Source organism: Lepisosteus oculatus, chromosome 7, assembly GCF_040954835.1.
Source record: "Lepisosteus oculatus isolate fLepOcu1 chromosome 7, fLepOcu1.hap2, whole genome shotgun sequence".
Lineage (NCBI taxonomy): Eukaryota > Metazoa > Chordata > Actinopteri > Semionotiformes > Lepisosteidae > Lepisosteus > Lepisosteus oculatus.
This window is the reverse complement of record NC_090702.1, coordinates 8,647,072-8,662,650: the sequence shown is the minus strand read 5'-3', so window position 1 is coordinate 8,662,650 and position 15,579 is coordinate 8,647,072. Positions and strand designations below refer to the sequence as shown.

Sequence of the window (15,579 nt, the reverse complement as noted above, 5' to 3'; positions counted from 1 at the left end):
TCTGTTGGATGGGAGTACTTTGAAGCTGAAATTTGAACCTCTGTCTGATATAAAGAGGCTTTACACGCTGATTATTATTTTCTGCCTCATAAGGGCAATAGTAATGTCTGAACTACCTGTAAGTTTATTCTCCAGTGTTTTTAAATGTTATTTTAAGGCATGACTGAGACAGTATTACATTGGCTCATTTGGTTCTGGCCTAGCCCTGCTTCTCATGATCAATGATTTCACTCTTGACTTCTGACAGTAGTATCCAGTTTCATTCCTGGATGTAATTCAGCTTTAATCAGTTGCAGTTATAGACACATCCTGATTATTTGCAGTTATTGTCCGATACAAGTATTCTGTATTGTGTGCTACAAATTCTCAGTTGCAAAATGCTGATATAGTTTTCTTCCTAATTTCAGTGTGATAACTGCAGTGTGTCCCCAGACACAGAGCCTCTGAACTACTTCTCATGATCCTACACTCCCACTGCTATATTGTTCTGTTGCCAACTCGGTGTTGGATGCATCTCTCTGCGTCTCTGTCTGTCATTTCTGTGGAGATACTCTTGCCTTTTTTTTATTTCTCACCTTTGGTGTCTTCATCTTATTGATTCTTTGTCCTCTCTTGCTGCCAGTGATCGATGCACTGTGCCTCCCTGGCATTTCTCACTCTGCAATCCTGTCATTCCTAGTGCGCCGGAAGATCCTCAGTGTGCTAGATGCCATTGATTTCAGCCAGGAGGTGCCAGAGCTTCTCCAGCTGGACTTCTTTGACAGGACCCAGATAGAGCAGGTCATCTCCAACTGTGAGCATACCAACGAGCATGGCCAGAGTGTCTGCAACGTCAAGGTACACGTCTTCCCAGGGATCTGCGCTCTCAGTGATGCCAGTGTGACTCCCAGGTCTCAAGAATCCAAAACTAAAAAAGAAATGACCCAGCGGTTTCGAGATGTGGTGATTGGATGATGCTTAAAATGGCATCATCAAAATGCTATCAAATATCAAAATGCTTTTTTTTGCAGTTTTCAAAATACAACATACTGTATGTGTGCATGAACTATTTATAATACTTTTTTTCCTAAATTACTTAATTCGTTCAATATCATTGGCACTCTGTATCACTTAAGGATTTCTTGTTTTGTCTGATCTTTCATGCGGTCTCTTGCTTGATTTGCAGCTCCTGCACAGAGTTCTGTTGGCAGAGGTCAATGCTCTCCAGGGGATTGCAGCCATTGGCCAAAGGCCATTGCTTATGGAGGTGAGTTTCGCTTTAATTGTTTGAAAAACCTGCAAGTTCAGCGAGATCAAACTGAGACAAGGTTATCATACTGATTGACATAAAGAGTATTAGAACCAACACAGACTGTAGGATGAGCGCCCCCTACTGGTCCCACTAACACCTCTTCCAGCAGCAACCTTAGTTTTTCCCAGGAGGTCTCCCATCCAGGTACTGACCAGGCTCACACCTGCTTAGTGTCAGTGGGTTGCCAGCTGTGAGTTGCAGAGTGATGGCTGCTAGCTATAACTGGGTATTATAGATAGATACTTTATTGATCCCGTGAGGGAAATTGCAGTGCAACAGGAGCTTAACACAGACAACACAGCCACGGTGTAACGAATGATACAATAATAATAACAATGCAATACATACAATACAATCAGTACAGTGAGAAGTGCACTAAAAGAGTTACTCACAGTCCAGGACTCACAAAGAACAAACTAGGACAGAACAGTATGCAGAAAAATCGTGCCACTGTCAGTAGTATTCTGGTTATAGTAAGCTAGTGACATGGCCCAGGCTGAATTCCTGTACCAGGAGCTCTTAATCACTTGATTTAATCAGTTTTTAACTCAATTCATATGATGGGAAACCTTACAAAGATAGAAAGACTGCCACAGCACACACTTAACTATTCAGAATGATCCAAGTTCTCATAAAGTGCATAACAGCAGGAGTTCAATTGCTGTTAATTGTATGTTTTAAATTCACAGCATGGAAATTGCCTTAAAGCACATTAATATCACATAGCCAAATGGAAGTTCGAATTTCAGAGTAGGATATATACAAGGTGGCAGAATCGACCCAGCTGTTGAACTGTTTCCAGGGAAAGAAGGGCTATGAACTTCCCAGTTAGTGCATACAGTTACCCACCCCATCATTATAAAGCCCCAGCTACATCAGTAGAAAGCCTGGCCGATAGAACATTCTAGCTGTTCTTGCTAGAGTCTCCTCATAGCCCATATGACCAGGCAGCCTGACTCTTATTACAAACCCACCTGGACTCCAGACAGACTGCTTGTCTAGAGAGAGATGTAATTTAAAGGTCTTAACTACAAATTTTGAATTCCCTTGCTAGGCTGTGGCTCTCTATTTCCAGGAGAGAGATTCACTTGCCTTAGGTATAAACAGCATATATTTACATCATTGCTTTAGAAATGGGTTTTAATTATATTCCCCGTATTCTGGTGGTTTTGACAGTCTTTATGTGTTGAATTCTCATTCTTTGTTGTTAGTTTTAATATGTTATACTTGTCTGAAAAGGTAAAAAAGTACAAGCAGAAAAGGGGAAAAAAAGGTTTTGATGGAAACTTGACTGTATGTCAGTTGTTGGAAGTTACTATTCTGTTTCCTTGCTTGTGTGTCCATCTCATGCCAGGAGGTCAACTCAATTCTGCAGCATGTTGTGGAGAGAAATCGGGTGCGGCAGAGCCTCAGTGCCAAACGCCATGCCCTGCAGTCCTGGCGCAACCTGGTAGAGACCATCCTGACTGCCTGTCCCCCAGACATCATTCCCGCTGAGGACCGCCAGCTCATCATCCGAGACCTACTGCTGGACTTGCATGACAAGGCAAGGCTCCTGGTGCACTTTACTGAGCTCACAGTACCGGAGTGTCTCTCGGATACTGCACTGAGCTCACAGTACCGGAGTCTCTCCCGGCTACTGCACTGAGCTCACACTACCGGAGTCTCTCCCAGTTACCCAGTTACGGCACTGAGATCACAATATTAGAGTCTCTTGCAGTTAACAGGTTACCACACTGAGCTCACATTATAGAAGTCTCTCCCGGTTACCCAGTTACGGCACTGAGCTCACAGTATTGGATAAGAACAATTTGTTCTAATGATTTAAAGGTATCCGTCTCCAGCCATCTTTGTAAAATAATTTGCTTAGCTGCATTTATACTAACGTCTAAGATCGTCGTGCCTGAGGACCAATAATTATTTGAGTGTGGATGCTAAGAAGGAGCAAAATATGCTAAAGCTGTAAATGATCTAAACCAGCTCCATCGAAAAAATCTGTCCAAAAGCCAGACAGTGTTAAAACCAAACCACTGTACAAAGGGATTTTATCTGCTTCTGTGCGCAATGCAAGACTGATGCTCTGTCGTGCTGCATGTGAATGCTGTGAATAACAAACACTGGTACCAAAAAACTTTTTCTATTGACAGAATCTGCTCCATCTGTTTTAAATATTTACTGGTATTCGAAGTACTGCACTTAAACTTTTTTATAGTTATTATTTGCAGCCCATGTCCGTATTTCTTCTTTAGTTTCATTGCCTGTGTTTATCACATGCCAGTTCTTAATGACCTAGAAAATAGGCAGATACCTCTTTCTGTTGCACCATTGTCAGAAGTATCACTGGGACATAGTCTGTCCACACATCTGTTACACTCACACGCACGCACGCACGCACGCGCAACTCCTCCTGCACACTCAGATTTTCCGAAATTCTGTTGCACGCAACATTTTCGACCCGTCGAGTCGGCTTCGCCTGTCTGAGCTTGCTCTGCACGGCGGCTTGTCTCGGCGTGACCGGGCCGTGTCTCTTCTGCGTCTCTGCGCCCAGGTGCTCTCCGAAGACGCGGCCGAGGAGCTGACGCCGGTGGTCGCCGGGGCAGTGTTCACCCTCACCGCCCACCTCAGCCAGTCGGTGCTCTCGGAGCAGCAGCAGGGGGCGCGGCCGGAGGGATCCGCCGCCTCGGGCTTCGCCTCCATAGCGAACTCTGCTCTGCACCTGATCCTCAGGAAGCTGCTGGACTTCATCCTCTGTACCGGTGAGCCATCCATCCTCTCAGATGGGGTTAGTGTAAGACACTGATCTGATCTGGACTGATCTAAGCAAGCGTTTTGTTATCTTCAGTTATAACCGCAGTAATAATATATGTAACGTCAATATATGATTTTAGTATAATAAGTAAATGGCCAGCAGCCATATCACTCTGCAACTCACAAGTGGCAGCCCACTGAAGCTAAGCAGGTGTGAGCCTGGTCGGTCCCTGGATGGGAGACCTCCTGGGAAAAATTAAGGTTGCTGTAGGAAGATGTGTTAGTGGGGCCAGCAGGGGGTGCTCACCCTGCGGTCCATGGGGGTCCTAATGCGCCATCCTTTGGATGAGACGTAAAACCGAGGTCCTGACTCTCTGTGCTCAATTAAAAATCCCAGGGTGTTTCTCAAAAAGAGTAGGGGTATAACCCCAGTGTCCTGGCCAAATTTCCCATTGGCCTTTACCAATCATGGCCTCCTAATAATCCCCATTCTTGAATTGGCTTCACTGATAGCTGATGTGTGGTGAGCGTTCTGGTGCACTATGGCTGCCGCCGCATCATCCAGGTGGGGCTGCACATTGGTGGTGGTGGAGGGGAGTCCCCATTAGCTGTAATGTGGAGTGTCCAGAAAATGCTATATAAGTGCAAGCAATTATTATTATTATTATTAATTATATAGCTTGAGTATAATTAATTTAGTTGTTTTTGATTCCACACAACTTTACAGGGGTTATAAAAGTGAAATAAGTTGAGATAAATATGCATCAAGTAAACACTTGTCTTCTTGCAGGTGGTGGTTTCCAGAGGTTACGGGCCCACCTGTATGGGTCTCTGCTCTACTACCTACAGATCGCACAGAAGCCGGAGGAGCCGGACACACTGCAGACAGGTATGCAGAGAATGGATTTCACTTTCTACGCCTCCTCGGTACGAGCTCTAGACAGGCTCTCAGTGGGTCTTCTCTCCCTCACAGGAGTTTGAGCTTTGAGATTTGTACATACAAGCCTAATTTCGTAGAATAGATAAAGTGTGGTTCAGTAAAGTTGAATTCTCTGTGGATATATTTATAATTGTGCCTTTTAACACCTTTTTACTTTTCACTAATCCCTCTCGGAGCCAATGAATATTGTCATGTCAGACTTTGAATTAGGCAAGTACCATGTGTTCACCGTTGAAATGGAAAGTTGTCTTTATGCTATTTTATTTACTGTATAAATGATAAATGTAAGTAAATGATTTTTTCAGCTGTCTCTCTTGACACCTCTAAGCTCATCTCCTTGGCACTGTCACTGCATCATGTATAAAAAACAAGTATACAAGTATACAACTAAGCTATGCACAGGCACAGTAACAAGTTACTGTGCCTGTGTATAGCTTAGTTGTATACTTGTTTTTTATACTTCAGATAGCTCTTTACATGCTTATACTGATCTGCACCGCAAAGAACCTGGATTATTCCCATGTCTATGGAGATATTATGTACAGTAAATAGGGCACTTTAAGGTACTTATTATGTGCCTAAATTGTGTTGTGAACCACCTATCAATATGAATTCACAACGGAGTAATAGAAATAATGGGACACGAAAAGCATTCAAGCACCTCAGTTTTACCAGGGACGAGTGAGCAGGACGTTCCTTTATTGGGATCTTCCGGCTCTTGTGCTTGAGTGTGGCAGCGTGCGACTGTCCCAATCTCCTTGCAGCCGGGACGTCCATGTGGGAGCGTCTGACAGCCCCCGAGGACGGCTTCAGCAAGCTGCAGAGGGAGAACCTGTCCATCATCCAGAGCTACGGCACAGCGCTCATGGAGGTGGTGTGCCGGGACGCCTGCGATGGCCATGAGATCGGACGGGTAGGCAGGCCCGTCGTGGTCTTTTTTTTTATTTGTAGCCTTTTGTTTTAAACTGGAATCACCCATGGTGTGTGCACAGGTCTGGAAAGTCTGGAAAAGTATGTATAAGTTAGTATAAGTATAAGAATGACTGATTTCCAGACCTGGAAAAGTTTGGGGAAAATGAGACATATGTTTTGAAAAAGAATGGAAATCCTAGTTTCAAAATAACTGCTGGCCATGTGAAGTTCACTACACAACACTATATTTGGTGTAAAACACAAACACACAGGAGCAAACCTCCTCCGTGTTTCTAAAATCGCACTCCTGAAGAATGGCAAGCTCTTATTCATGTGCATTTGAGTTGGCTGGGTGTCAGAAAGTGGCTCAGCCGATCAAAACTGAAATCTACCGTGTTAAAACAAAGTTTGCAGTTTCATTAATTAAACCTTGGACGTACTTGCACGATCATGCCTATGTGAAGACAATTGACTGGTCCCTGCAGTGCATCATAAATACAGTGTGGCATTAGAATGTAGCAATGGAACATTCTCACGATGGAGCAACAATTCTGTCTAGTCTTCAGCTTTTTCTTCTCTTCAGTGTTTTGTGTTTTGGTAATATGGACTTGATTTGCACTTAGTTAATATGGACATGATTTGCACTTAACTAACAATAAGTCTTTTCTTAAATTCTGTTTCTTTTCTTAAATTCGTTCAACAATTAATTTCAGGGAATCAGATGAAAATAAAAACAGAATTCAAAACCTGGTGCCTCGCCACCAGCACCGTGTGTTAGCAAACATGTCAGGGGTCACGGTGTCTCCGAGAACCGACAGACTTCCCTGACAGCCTAGTGCCATCCTATCTTAACTGCTTATTGTGTATTGTTTCTGTTGGGCAGGCACCAGGTACCATTGGGTAATGACATGACCCAGACCCAAGCCCGTGATAATAGAGCTCAACCGTGTACTTGAGAGAGCACCATTATCAGTTGAACCACTCAGGAATCTCTGAGCTTCAGCTTTTTAATTATTGTCTCTTTTTTTTCTTTTAGCGAGCATGTAATCAGGTTTCAGAAACAAATGGGTGTGCTATATTTGTGTCGGCGTCTTTTTGTAATCTTTCTTTTTTACCTTCTTTACCATCCTTTACGCTTCAGGACTTAGAAGGATGAAGCACAATGAGCTTTGAGATACTGATTTGCATTTGTGCAGCAGGGGTGTGTCCTGGAGTCCGCAACCTGTTCGACATTGCTCCGATGTGAGGTTCTCATTAAAAAGAGGACAAGTGCCTGTGCCCCTGCTGATTGGGTGTTCCCGCTCTCTGACAGATGTTGGCGCTGGCCGTGCTGGACCGGATCATCTCCATCGACAAACAGTACCAGTGGCTGATGTACATGTCCAACAGCGGGTACCTGCGAGTGCTGGTGGAGAGCCTGCAGCAGGACGACCTGGCCCTGCAGAGCGTTCTGACACCGCAGCCCCCACTTCTGAAACCCCTCTACATCTACGAGTCCAAGATGGTGAGAGCTTCTGCGGCCGGCCCCTGGCCCCCATCCTGTGTAGTCTTTCTTCCTTCCCTGGAAATCCCAGCTCTCGCCAAGGAGAGGAGAGCAAACTCGACCTGTCTCCGTTTCGTTTTTTTGTGATTTGCACCTCAGATATCATTGATGTTCTTTTCATTTTTATCTCTGAAACATTTAAGGATTTACGTAAAAGAAGTTAAGGTTCATGGCAGGTCACCTCATACTATGAGGCAGTGAAAATGTTTTCATTGAAGTGAGAAAACAAAAAATTAAAAACACTTTAAATCAACTAGTTCATTATACACATCACTACTGTGCCAAAAATAAAAAATAAAGCAATTCCCCTGAAATATCTATTTGATAAGGACAATATTGTGAAGAATATTTTGCCTTTGGCTCCATTAAATGCCTCTTAATATGTTTAATATTAAGATGTAATCTAAAACAGTCTAGTATTGAGAGCAGGACAAAACCAGCTTTCTGTGACTGTCCTGTCACTTTTCCAAATCCTCTAGAAGAAGGCAGCTAACGCCTTACTTATTTTTGCAGGCTGATTCTGCAAGACCATTTGCCGTTTACCCTCACTATAACACTTCACACTTAATACTGAATTTCCTTTCCAAATGCGATCTTCTTCTCTCTGAACCTACAAGGCTAATACTGTAACCCTAACTCTTCTAACAGGGATCAAAAAGGAAAAGTAACCCAAGCTGCTTGGGAGAGTAAATTACCATGGAGGTGTGTGTGTGTGTGTGTGTGTGTGTGTGTGTGTAAATATACTTGCATCAACTGTGTCAGAATGTGTGGGAGTCACGCGGGCCGTATCCCTGCCTGTCGCCCTGCCAGGCTCTCTTCACCCGGGTGGCGAAAACAGGCCAGGGGGCGGTGGAGCTGCTGCGCTGCGGGCTGGTGGCTCGGCTGATGGAGTGCCAGGTGTACGACATGCTCCCCGAGACCGATGTGCACAGGTGAGCGCCCCGGGGTAGCAGCAGTGGCCTCTGCGGCGATGCCGCGTGTTCCTGCTTTTGAGACGCAGGCGTGGGTTAAGAGGTGTTTTTGTTTCTTGCTCCACAGGGCCTTTGGCCAGAGGGACCCCTCCTTCATCCCGAGGCCCCTCGATCGCTACAGACAGATCCTCTTGCCAGCACTGCGGCTCTTCCAGGTCATCCTCACCTCCAGCACCGCACACCACCAGCAGGGGGCAGCACAGGTAAGGTCGCATATCGCTTTCATAGCTTGCCGGAACACTTGGACGGTCATGATGATAATAATAATAATAATGTTTCTTTATTAGCCCTATACAATTTCTTGCATTAGAAATGCGTCTTTTCGCATACCCCAGCTTTTTCTCCAGGGAGACACAGACACAGAGACAGGGAGAGAAGCTTGGGGTCAGAGCGCAGGGTCGGAGCAGTTAGGGTTAAGGGCCTTGCTCAGGGGCCCAACGGAGTAGGATTCCTCTGCCGGCCGCGGGATTTGAACCGGCAACCTTCCGGTCACAGACGCAGATCCTTAGCCACAGAGCCACCGCTCCATGATTAGGCGACCGTATGATTTGTGTTTGAGGGCAGTGAAATATCATGAATTAGCCTGTGGTCTTGTAACAGGTGGGTTGTCGCTTCAAATCCCTGCTGTGGTCCTGCACTTGCAGCTAGAGTGAGTTATTTCACCCTAATTGCTGTAGTCTGCCCAGCTATATAAATGGGGTTTTATCTGTGATGGCTGCCATCTGGGCAGTGGGGGAAGTCACGTGCTCTCCTGTCTGCTCAATGCCACGGAAACCAGGACATTTTTATTATTTGTGTTTGGCGTTGTACCAATTATTTTTAACTGAAATGATTTAGATATTCCTACAGACCAAATAATCATGTTTTGTAGAAAAGGCCGCTTCACCATTTAATTGTTCTGATTGATTGAAAAAACAAAGAAAGGAAGCGTTTTATTACTGAATAGTAAGCACAGTGGGGTCAGCTCTTTACCGTTTGGTCTTGTGATGCTCTATGGAGATGCCTCAGGTGTTTACAGAAAAATAGAAGTCATATTTTTCTTATATTAACTGCCTTATAAACATAATTTGTTTACAGTAATTAGAAATGTTTTATCTCATCGTTATATTCCAGTAGTCTGTGTAAACCACAATCTCAGAGTCTCAAACTCTGTTTGCTAAGTCTACTGCAGCAGAACAGTCTTCCCATCGGACAGATTTATGTGCTTCCTTTATTGTGGGAAATTTGCTTTGCAGGAAGCCAAAAGTCATAACACGATACTTAAATACATCAAATACAACACAAACCCATTAAGGAACAAGAAACACGCAAGCATAAGAAAAACAATTTTAGATTAACAATTTTAGCAGTTTAGGTAATCCTCACAATTTAGAAAAAAAAAATCAGGTTATTAGAGTCTAAGATAGATTTGCCATACCACGTGTGGTGAAACATAAATTAAAAATGGTTTTGCTTTGTCTTAAAAAAACACTCCTTGAGGATATCTTTAAAAGCTGACAAGCAGACAAAGGTTAGAGGTTTAATTGAACAAGCAGCTAATTTCCTTTTTGAAAGAGAGAAACAGGACAGCCAGTTGTTTCATGGGTTTGCATTCAGAACCTATAAACTAAAGTTCTTTCTGGCAGGCATTTCAGGAAGTTTTGCTCATTCCATGTACTCATTTACTGTTTTTCTCAGTGATGCGAATCCCTGGTGAAATAAAACCCACATTGATTTTAACACAATATGTATTTAAACGAGCAGTTTTAAAAGGTGGCAAACATGTTTTCAAATTAACTTATTAAAATATTCCTAATTTTGTCATATTTGTAACGATAGCAATAATAAAATCCAGAAAAAAGGTTCTGTTAAGGTTTTCCAAGATCTGACTTTCCACCAGGTCTATGGGTTTTTGCATCATTAGTTTATTTATCAAAGAGTTTATAAAACAGGACAAACTTTGCAGATATCTGATAACAAATCCATGAAGCCTTTTCCAGCCAGCCGGTATTGCTTGATATTTTAATGTGGATTTAAGCAGTGCCAACCAACAACAAAGGTGTTGTTTTTAGTGTGTGTTTAGGCCAACAACAGGAAACATTTGGAAATCTGTTGAATGTTGCCTGTTGTTTCCCAAGAAAATGACCAGATGAAATTGTAGTCTGGCATTTCTTTTTTTTATCTAGAAGGGAGTTTCTTTTTAGTTTTCTCATATGTGCAGTTTTTGTATACATTTATAGTACAGGATAGGATTATGGTAATTCAAGATATTAAATAGAAGTAAAAAAAAATAAATAAGATGCCTATATAGGCTCACTTACAGGCGAGCTTGATGTATTTTTTGGAGAGTGAATTTTTTCAGTATTTTTCAATACTTATCCAGAGCCAAATATGTAAAGCTGCGACCTCTGCGAAGTTCCATGTCGACTATTTTGTTAAGCTATATTTCTTTTTAGATTTTTTTCCTCAGTCATTGGATAAAGATGCCAATTATAATAAATCCAAGGGCTGTACAGGGCGTTTTCAGTCTGTGCCCTCTCTCTCCCTCCTCCTCAGGTGCTGCAGTGGCTGATTGTCCACTCTGACACCATCCACTCCATCCTGCGCTGCCAGGACATGAGCATGGGCTCCCTGCAGGAGCTCTCCCTGCTCACAGGCATCATCAGCAAGTCTGCGCTGCCAGGTACCCTGGGCACTGAAGGCATACACCCAGTTTGAGAGCTTGCTGCTCGGTTGTTAAATACAGAATGTACTGGCAGCTCAGCAGCCGAAGTTAAAGAGGTGGTTTTCCGAAATACTGCACTGTAATTGTTTGAGACGTGCTGAGCTTTTCTTCTGCCTGTTATTTATAGAAATGGGTACAGTGGCGAGAATTTTATTTGGGTATGACATGATAAAAATGGACTTTAGTGCAGCATCAGTCACACCACATGTAGGAATCCAATGCAGAGTGAACTCAGTTGGGCAGAGCTGTCTTTCAAAAAGCCTGCTGCTGCTGCATGTGGTTGACACGCTGCCTGCATTGCATGACATCAGACTAGAACAGAAAGAAGGCTAACCCCCTGAATGTTGGTAAGCGAGCACCGTTGTGCTTCTCAGGAGTCGTGGAGCTGGGCCAGGATGTGAACAGTGCCACCCTGCTGGAGCTTGAGGGTCACATTGGCAGATTCCAGGTAGGTCTTCAGTCTGCCTTCATTCTCAAGAGCTTGATCTGTGTGGTGAAAATATGTTACACTCACAAATACGTACGTTGGAAGCTACTCTTTCTTAGGAGCGTGAAAACGTACATTATACCATTCATGGATTTTATAAAGAAAAGCATTTTGCTTAATGAAAGAACATTTTATTACCCTATAATTAGGAAACATAATTACCAAATAAAGCATACTTTAAAAATATTCTGTAAATAATAATTGAAAAGTTGGAGAGTGGGAACTGAGATAGGGATGATGTGCAGAGAATGTTGCCTGTGCGCAAGAACAAAGAGAGACCGAGCTAAAACAGGCAGAGGCCGGGAATGGCCACATTACATTTACTACACGCTCTTCATCAGCACTAGAAACTTACCACACTGCTTTCTCTTTACTCTAATGTCAACTTTCCGTATGTCAGGATGTGGAATTTCTACTTTTAATTTCTCTAGCTCAATCCCAGTGTATCCCAGTGAGAGAGTGTCATGCTGAGATGTCTCTACTGGAGATGCTGGGTTATCCTCATTGCCCAATTCACAGGCTAAATCCCCTATAAATGTGATGAAACAGACTATTATTTTCCTGGACTAGCACAGTTTCAACCAACACAAATTCAGTTTAACACAATTTTAAAAATAGGACTAATCCTCTACCAGCACTCTCAGTTTAACACATTTTTAATACATGGGGTTTTTCCCCCAGTCATGATATACTTTAGAAAGGGTGAGGCAACTCTGGCGCACAGGCTGTGAACCTGTTGTGAGTGGCAGGAGTCACAATCATGGTGTAGGTGCTAGAGGTAGTAAAGAACTAGAAAAGTGACGAGCTTAGAGCAAAAACGTGATGCTTGTCAGGTGGCACAAGAAAAATGAGTGAACGTGCTATTGGCTTGTTTGGTCCACCCATAACTGCATTTTGTTCTTATGTTCTGACTAAAATCTTCCTTTTTTTCCTGAATTTGTTAGTTTTGTGTACAGGATTGTTAAAACTTGGAAATGTTTAGCTGTGAAACATGGTTGCCCTTAGTCTTTTTCTCTTCCTTGCAACTGTATACTACCTGTCTCTTGCAGCTCTCAAGCCCACACGTGTTAACTTTACTGTTGTCATTGATGAAGTTATTTTTTCATCAATGACATTCAAGCATAACATTAGCATTAAAAATCAAACTGCAAGCATGTGACGATTTTGTGTTGCGTCTAGAATGCACTGCCTCCACACACATTTACATTATTACCAATGATAAATTCATGTCTGACTAATATGATTTCTACAGAAGCTTGTTAGCGCCACAGAGAACAAAAATGCATTTATATGAGATAGGATTGCATTTTAAAATTGTGTTTTAACAAGTTACTCATTTCATTTAACAGCATCGTGTTTTTTTCCCAAAAAACAGGAGTTTGACAGTATTCTACGGTTGTTAAAGTCAACGCTCCTTTGCATGAGACAATATTATTTCATATGTAATACAAGATATTAATAGGCAAGATTGTTCACAAATTAACTTGCTTTTAAACGTAATAATTTTCTCATTTAAATGCGATAGTTTTCTCTGTAAAGGAAATACGATCTCGTATAAACACAGTTATTTTCTTGTTAAAACGCAAAACAGTCTCTTGTAAATGCAATATTGTTTTTTCTCCGTGGCGCTAAAAAACTTCCATTGGATTTACTATACTGGGGACATTCCTTACTGCTCATCTACTGTTAGTCAGGTAATACCTGTAGATTGAAAACTTGGAGTGCTGGCCACTGTGTGCTGGCTTGGCTAGACTAGTTTGAAAATTGCCACCCCCTGCTGTTGTCCTGTCAGTGAACACATTTAGTGCAGGTCCTTTGGCTCACTGTTCTACCTCGTGTTGCTCTTGTTTGTGCAGCGGCTGTGTTTGTCTCTGCTGAGCCGGTTTGCGGGGTTGGAGCGACAGAGCTTGCTGAAGGCGGAAAGGGACGGTGTCATGCAGGGGGAAACAGTAGACCACCGGGAGGAAATGGAACTTGCCATCCAGCAGGTGAACTGCGAAGACAGGGACACCTCGCACCTACACCCACACCCACACACACACACACACCTGTGTCCACCTCTACACCCACACACACACACCTGCGCCCACCTCTGCATGCACACACACACCCACACCCACACCTGTGTCCACCTCTACACCCACACACACACCTGCGTCCACCTCTACACCCCCACACACACACACCTGCGTCCACCTCTACACCCCCACACACACACACCTGCATCCACCTCTACCCCCACACACACACACACCTGCGTCCACCTCTACCCCCACACACACACACCTGCGTCCGCCTCTACCCCCCCACACACACACCTACGTCCACCTCTACCCCCCCACACACACACACCTGCGTCCGCCTCTACACCCCCACACACCCACACCTGCGTCCGCCTCTACACCCACACACACACCTGCGTCCACCTCTACACCCCCACACACACACACCTGCGTCCGCCTCTACACCCCTACACACACACACCTGCGTCCACCTCTACCCCCCCACACACACACACCTGCGTCCGCCTCTACCCCCCCACACACACACACCTGCGTCCGCCTCTACCCCCCCACACACACACACCTGCGTCCGCCTCTACACCCCCACACACGCACACCTGCGTCCGCCTCTACACCCCCACACACGCACACCTGCGTCCGCCTCTACCCCCCCACACGCACACCTGCGTCCACCTCTACCCCCCCACACGCACACCTGCGTCCACCTCTACCCCCCCACACGCACACCTGCGTCCACCTCTACACCCCCACACACACACACCTGCGTCCACCTCTACCCCCACACACACACACCTGCGTCCACCTCTACCCCCCCACACGCACACCTGCGTCCACCTCTACACCCCCACACACGCACACCTGCGTCCGCCTCTACACCCCCACACACGCACACCTGCGTCCGCCTCTACACCCCCACACACGCACACCTGCGTCCACCTCTACCCCCCCACACACACCTGCGTCCGCCTCTACACCCCCACACACGCACACCTGCGTCCACCTCTACCCCCCCACACGCACACCTGCGTCCACCTCTACCCCCCCACACGCACACCTGCGTCCACCTCTACACCCCCACACGCACACCTGCGTCCACCTCTACACCCCCACACGCACACCTGCGTCCACCTCTACACCCCCACACACGCACACCTGCGTCCACCTCTACACCCCCACACACGCACACCTGCGTCCACCTCTACACCCCCACACACGCACACCTGCGTCCACCTCTACACCCCCACACACGCACACCTGCGTCCGCCTCTACACCCCCACACACGCACACCTGCATCCGCCTCTACCCCCACACACACGCACACCTGCGTCCACCTCTACCCCCACACACACACACCTGCGTCCGCCTCTACCCCCCCACACACACACCTACGTCCGCCTCTACCCCCCCACACACACACACCTGCGTCCGCCTCTACACCCACACACACACACACCTGCGTCCACCTCTACACCCCCACACACGCACACCTGCGTCCACCTCTACCCCCACACACACGCACACCTGCGTCCACCTCTACCCCCACACACACACACCTGCGTCCGCCTCTACCCCCCCACACACACACCTACGTCCGCCTCTACCCCCCCACACACACACACCTGCGTCCGCCTCTACACCCACACACACACACACCTGCGTCCACCTCTACACCCCCACACACGCACACCTGCGTCCACCTCTACACCCCCACACACGCACACCTGCGTCCGCCTCTACACCCCCACACACGCACACCTGCGTCCGCCTCTACACCCCCACACACGCACACCTGCGTCCACCTCTACCCCCCCACACACACCTGCGTCCGCCTCTACACCCCCACACACGCACACCTGCGTCCACCTCTACCCCCCCACACGCACACCTGCGTCCACCTCTACCCCCCCACACGCACACCTGCGTCCACCTCTACACCCCCACACGCACACCTGCGTCCA

At 45.7% G+C, this 15,579-nt stretch overlaps 1 protein-coding gene across 1 annotated transcript in view; it reads left to right on the top strand.

Moving 5' to 3' along the window:
• Positions 1 to 15,579, top strand: part of nup205 (nucleoporin 205) — a 60,606-nt gene that overhangs the window by 38,400 nt on the left and 6,627 nt on the right. The window contains exons 26-37 of the mRNA XM_006633702.3: positions 680 to 837; positions 1,166 to 1,246; positions 2,646 to 2,837; positions 3,840 to 4,047; positions 4,830 to 4,928; positions 5,744 to 5,892; positions 7,204 to 7,395; positions 8,245 to 8,366; positions 8,473 to 8,608; positions 10,941 to 11,067; positions 11,484 to 11,557; positions 13,453 to 13,584. Of these exons, the coding sequence (XP_006633765.1) occupies positions 680 to 837; positions 1,166 to 1,246; positions 2,646 to 2,837; positions 3,840 to 4,047; positions 4,830 to 4,928; positions 5,744 to 5,892; positions 7,204 to 7,395; positions 8,245 to 8,366; positions 8,473 to 8,608; positions 10,941 to 11,067; positions 11,484 to 11,557; positions 13,453 to 13,584 (1,670 nt within the window). The remainder of the gene's footprint in view (positions 1 to 679; positions 838 to 1,165; positions 1,247 to 2,645; positions 2,838 to 3,839; positions 4,048 to 4,829; positions 4,929 to 5,743; positions 5,893 to 7,203; positions 7,396 to 8,244; positions 8,367 to 8,472; positions 8,609 to 10,940; positions 11,068 to 11,483; positions 11,558 to 13,452; positions 13,585 to 15,579) is intronic.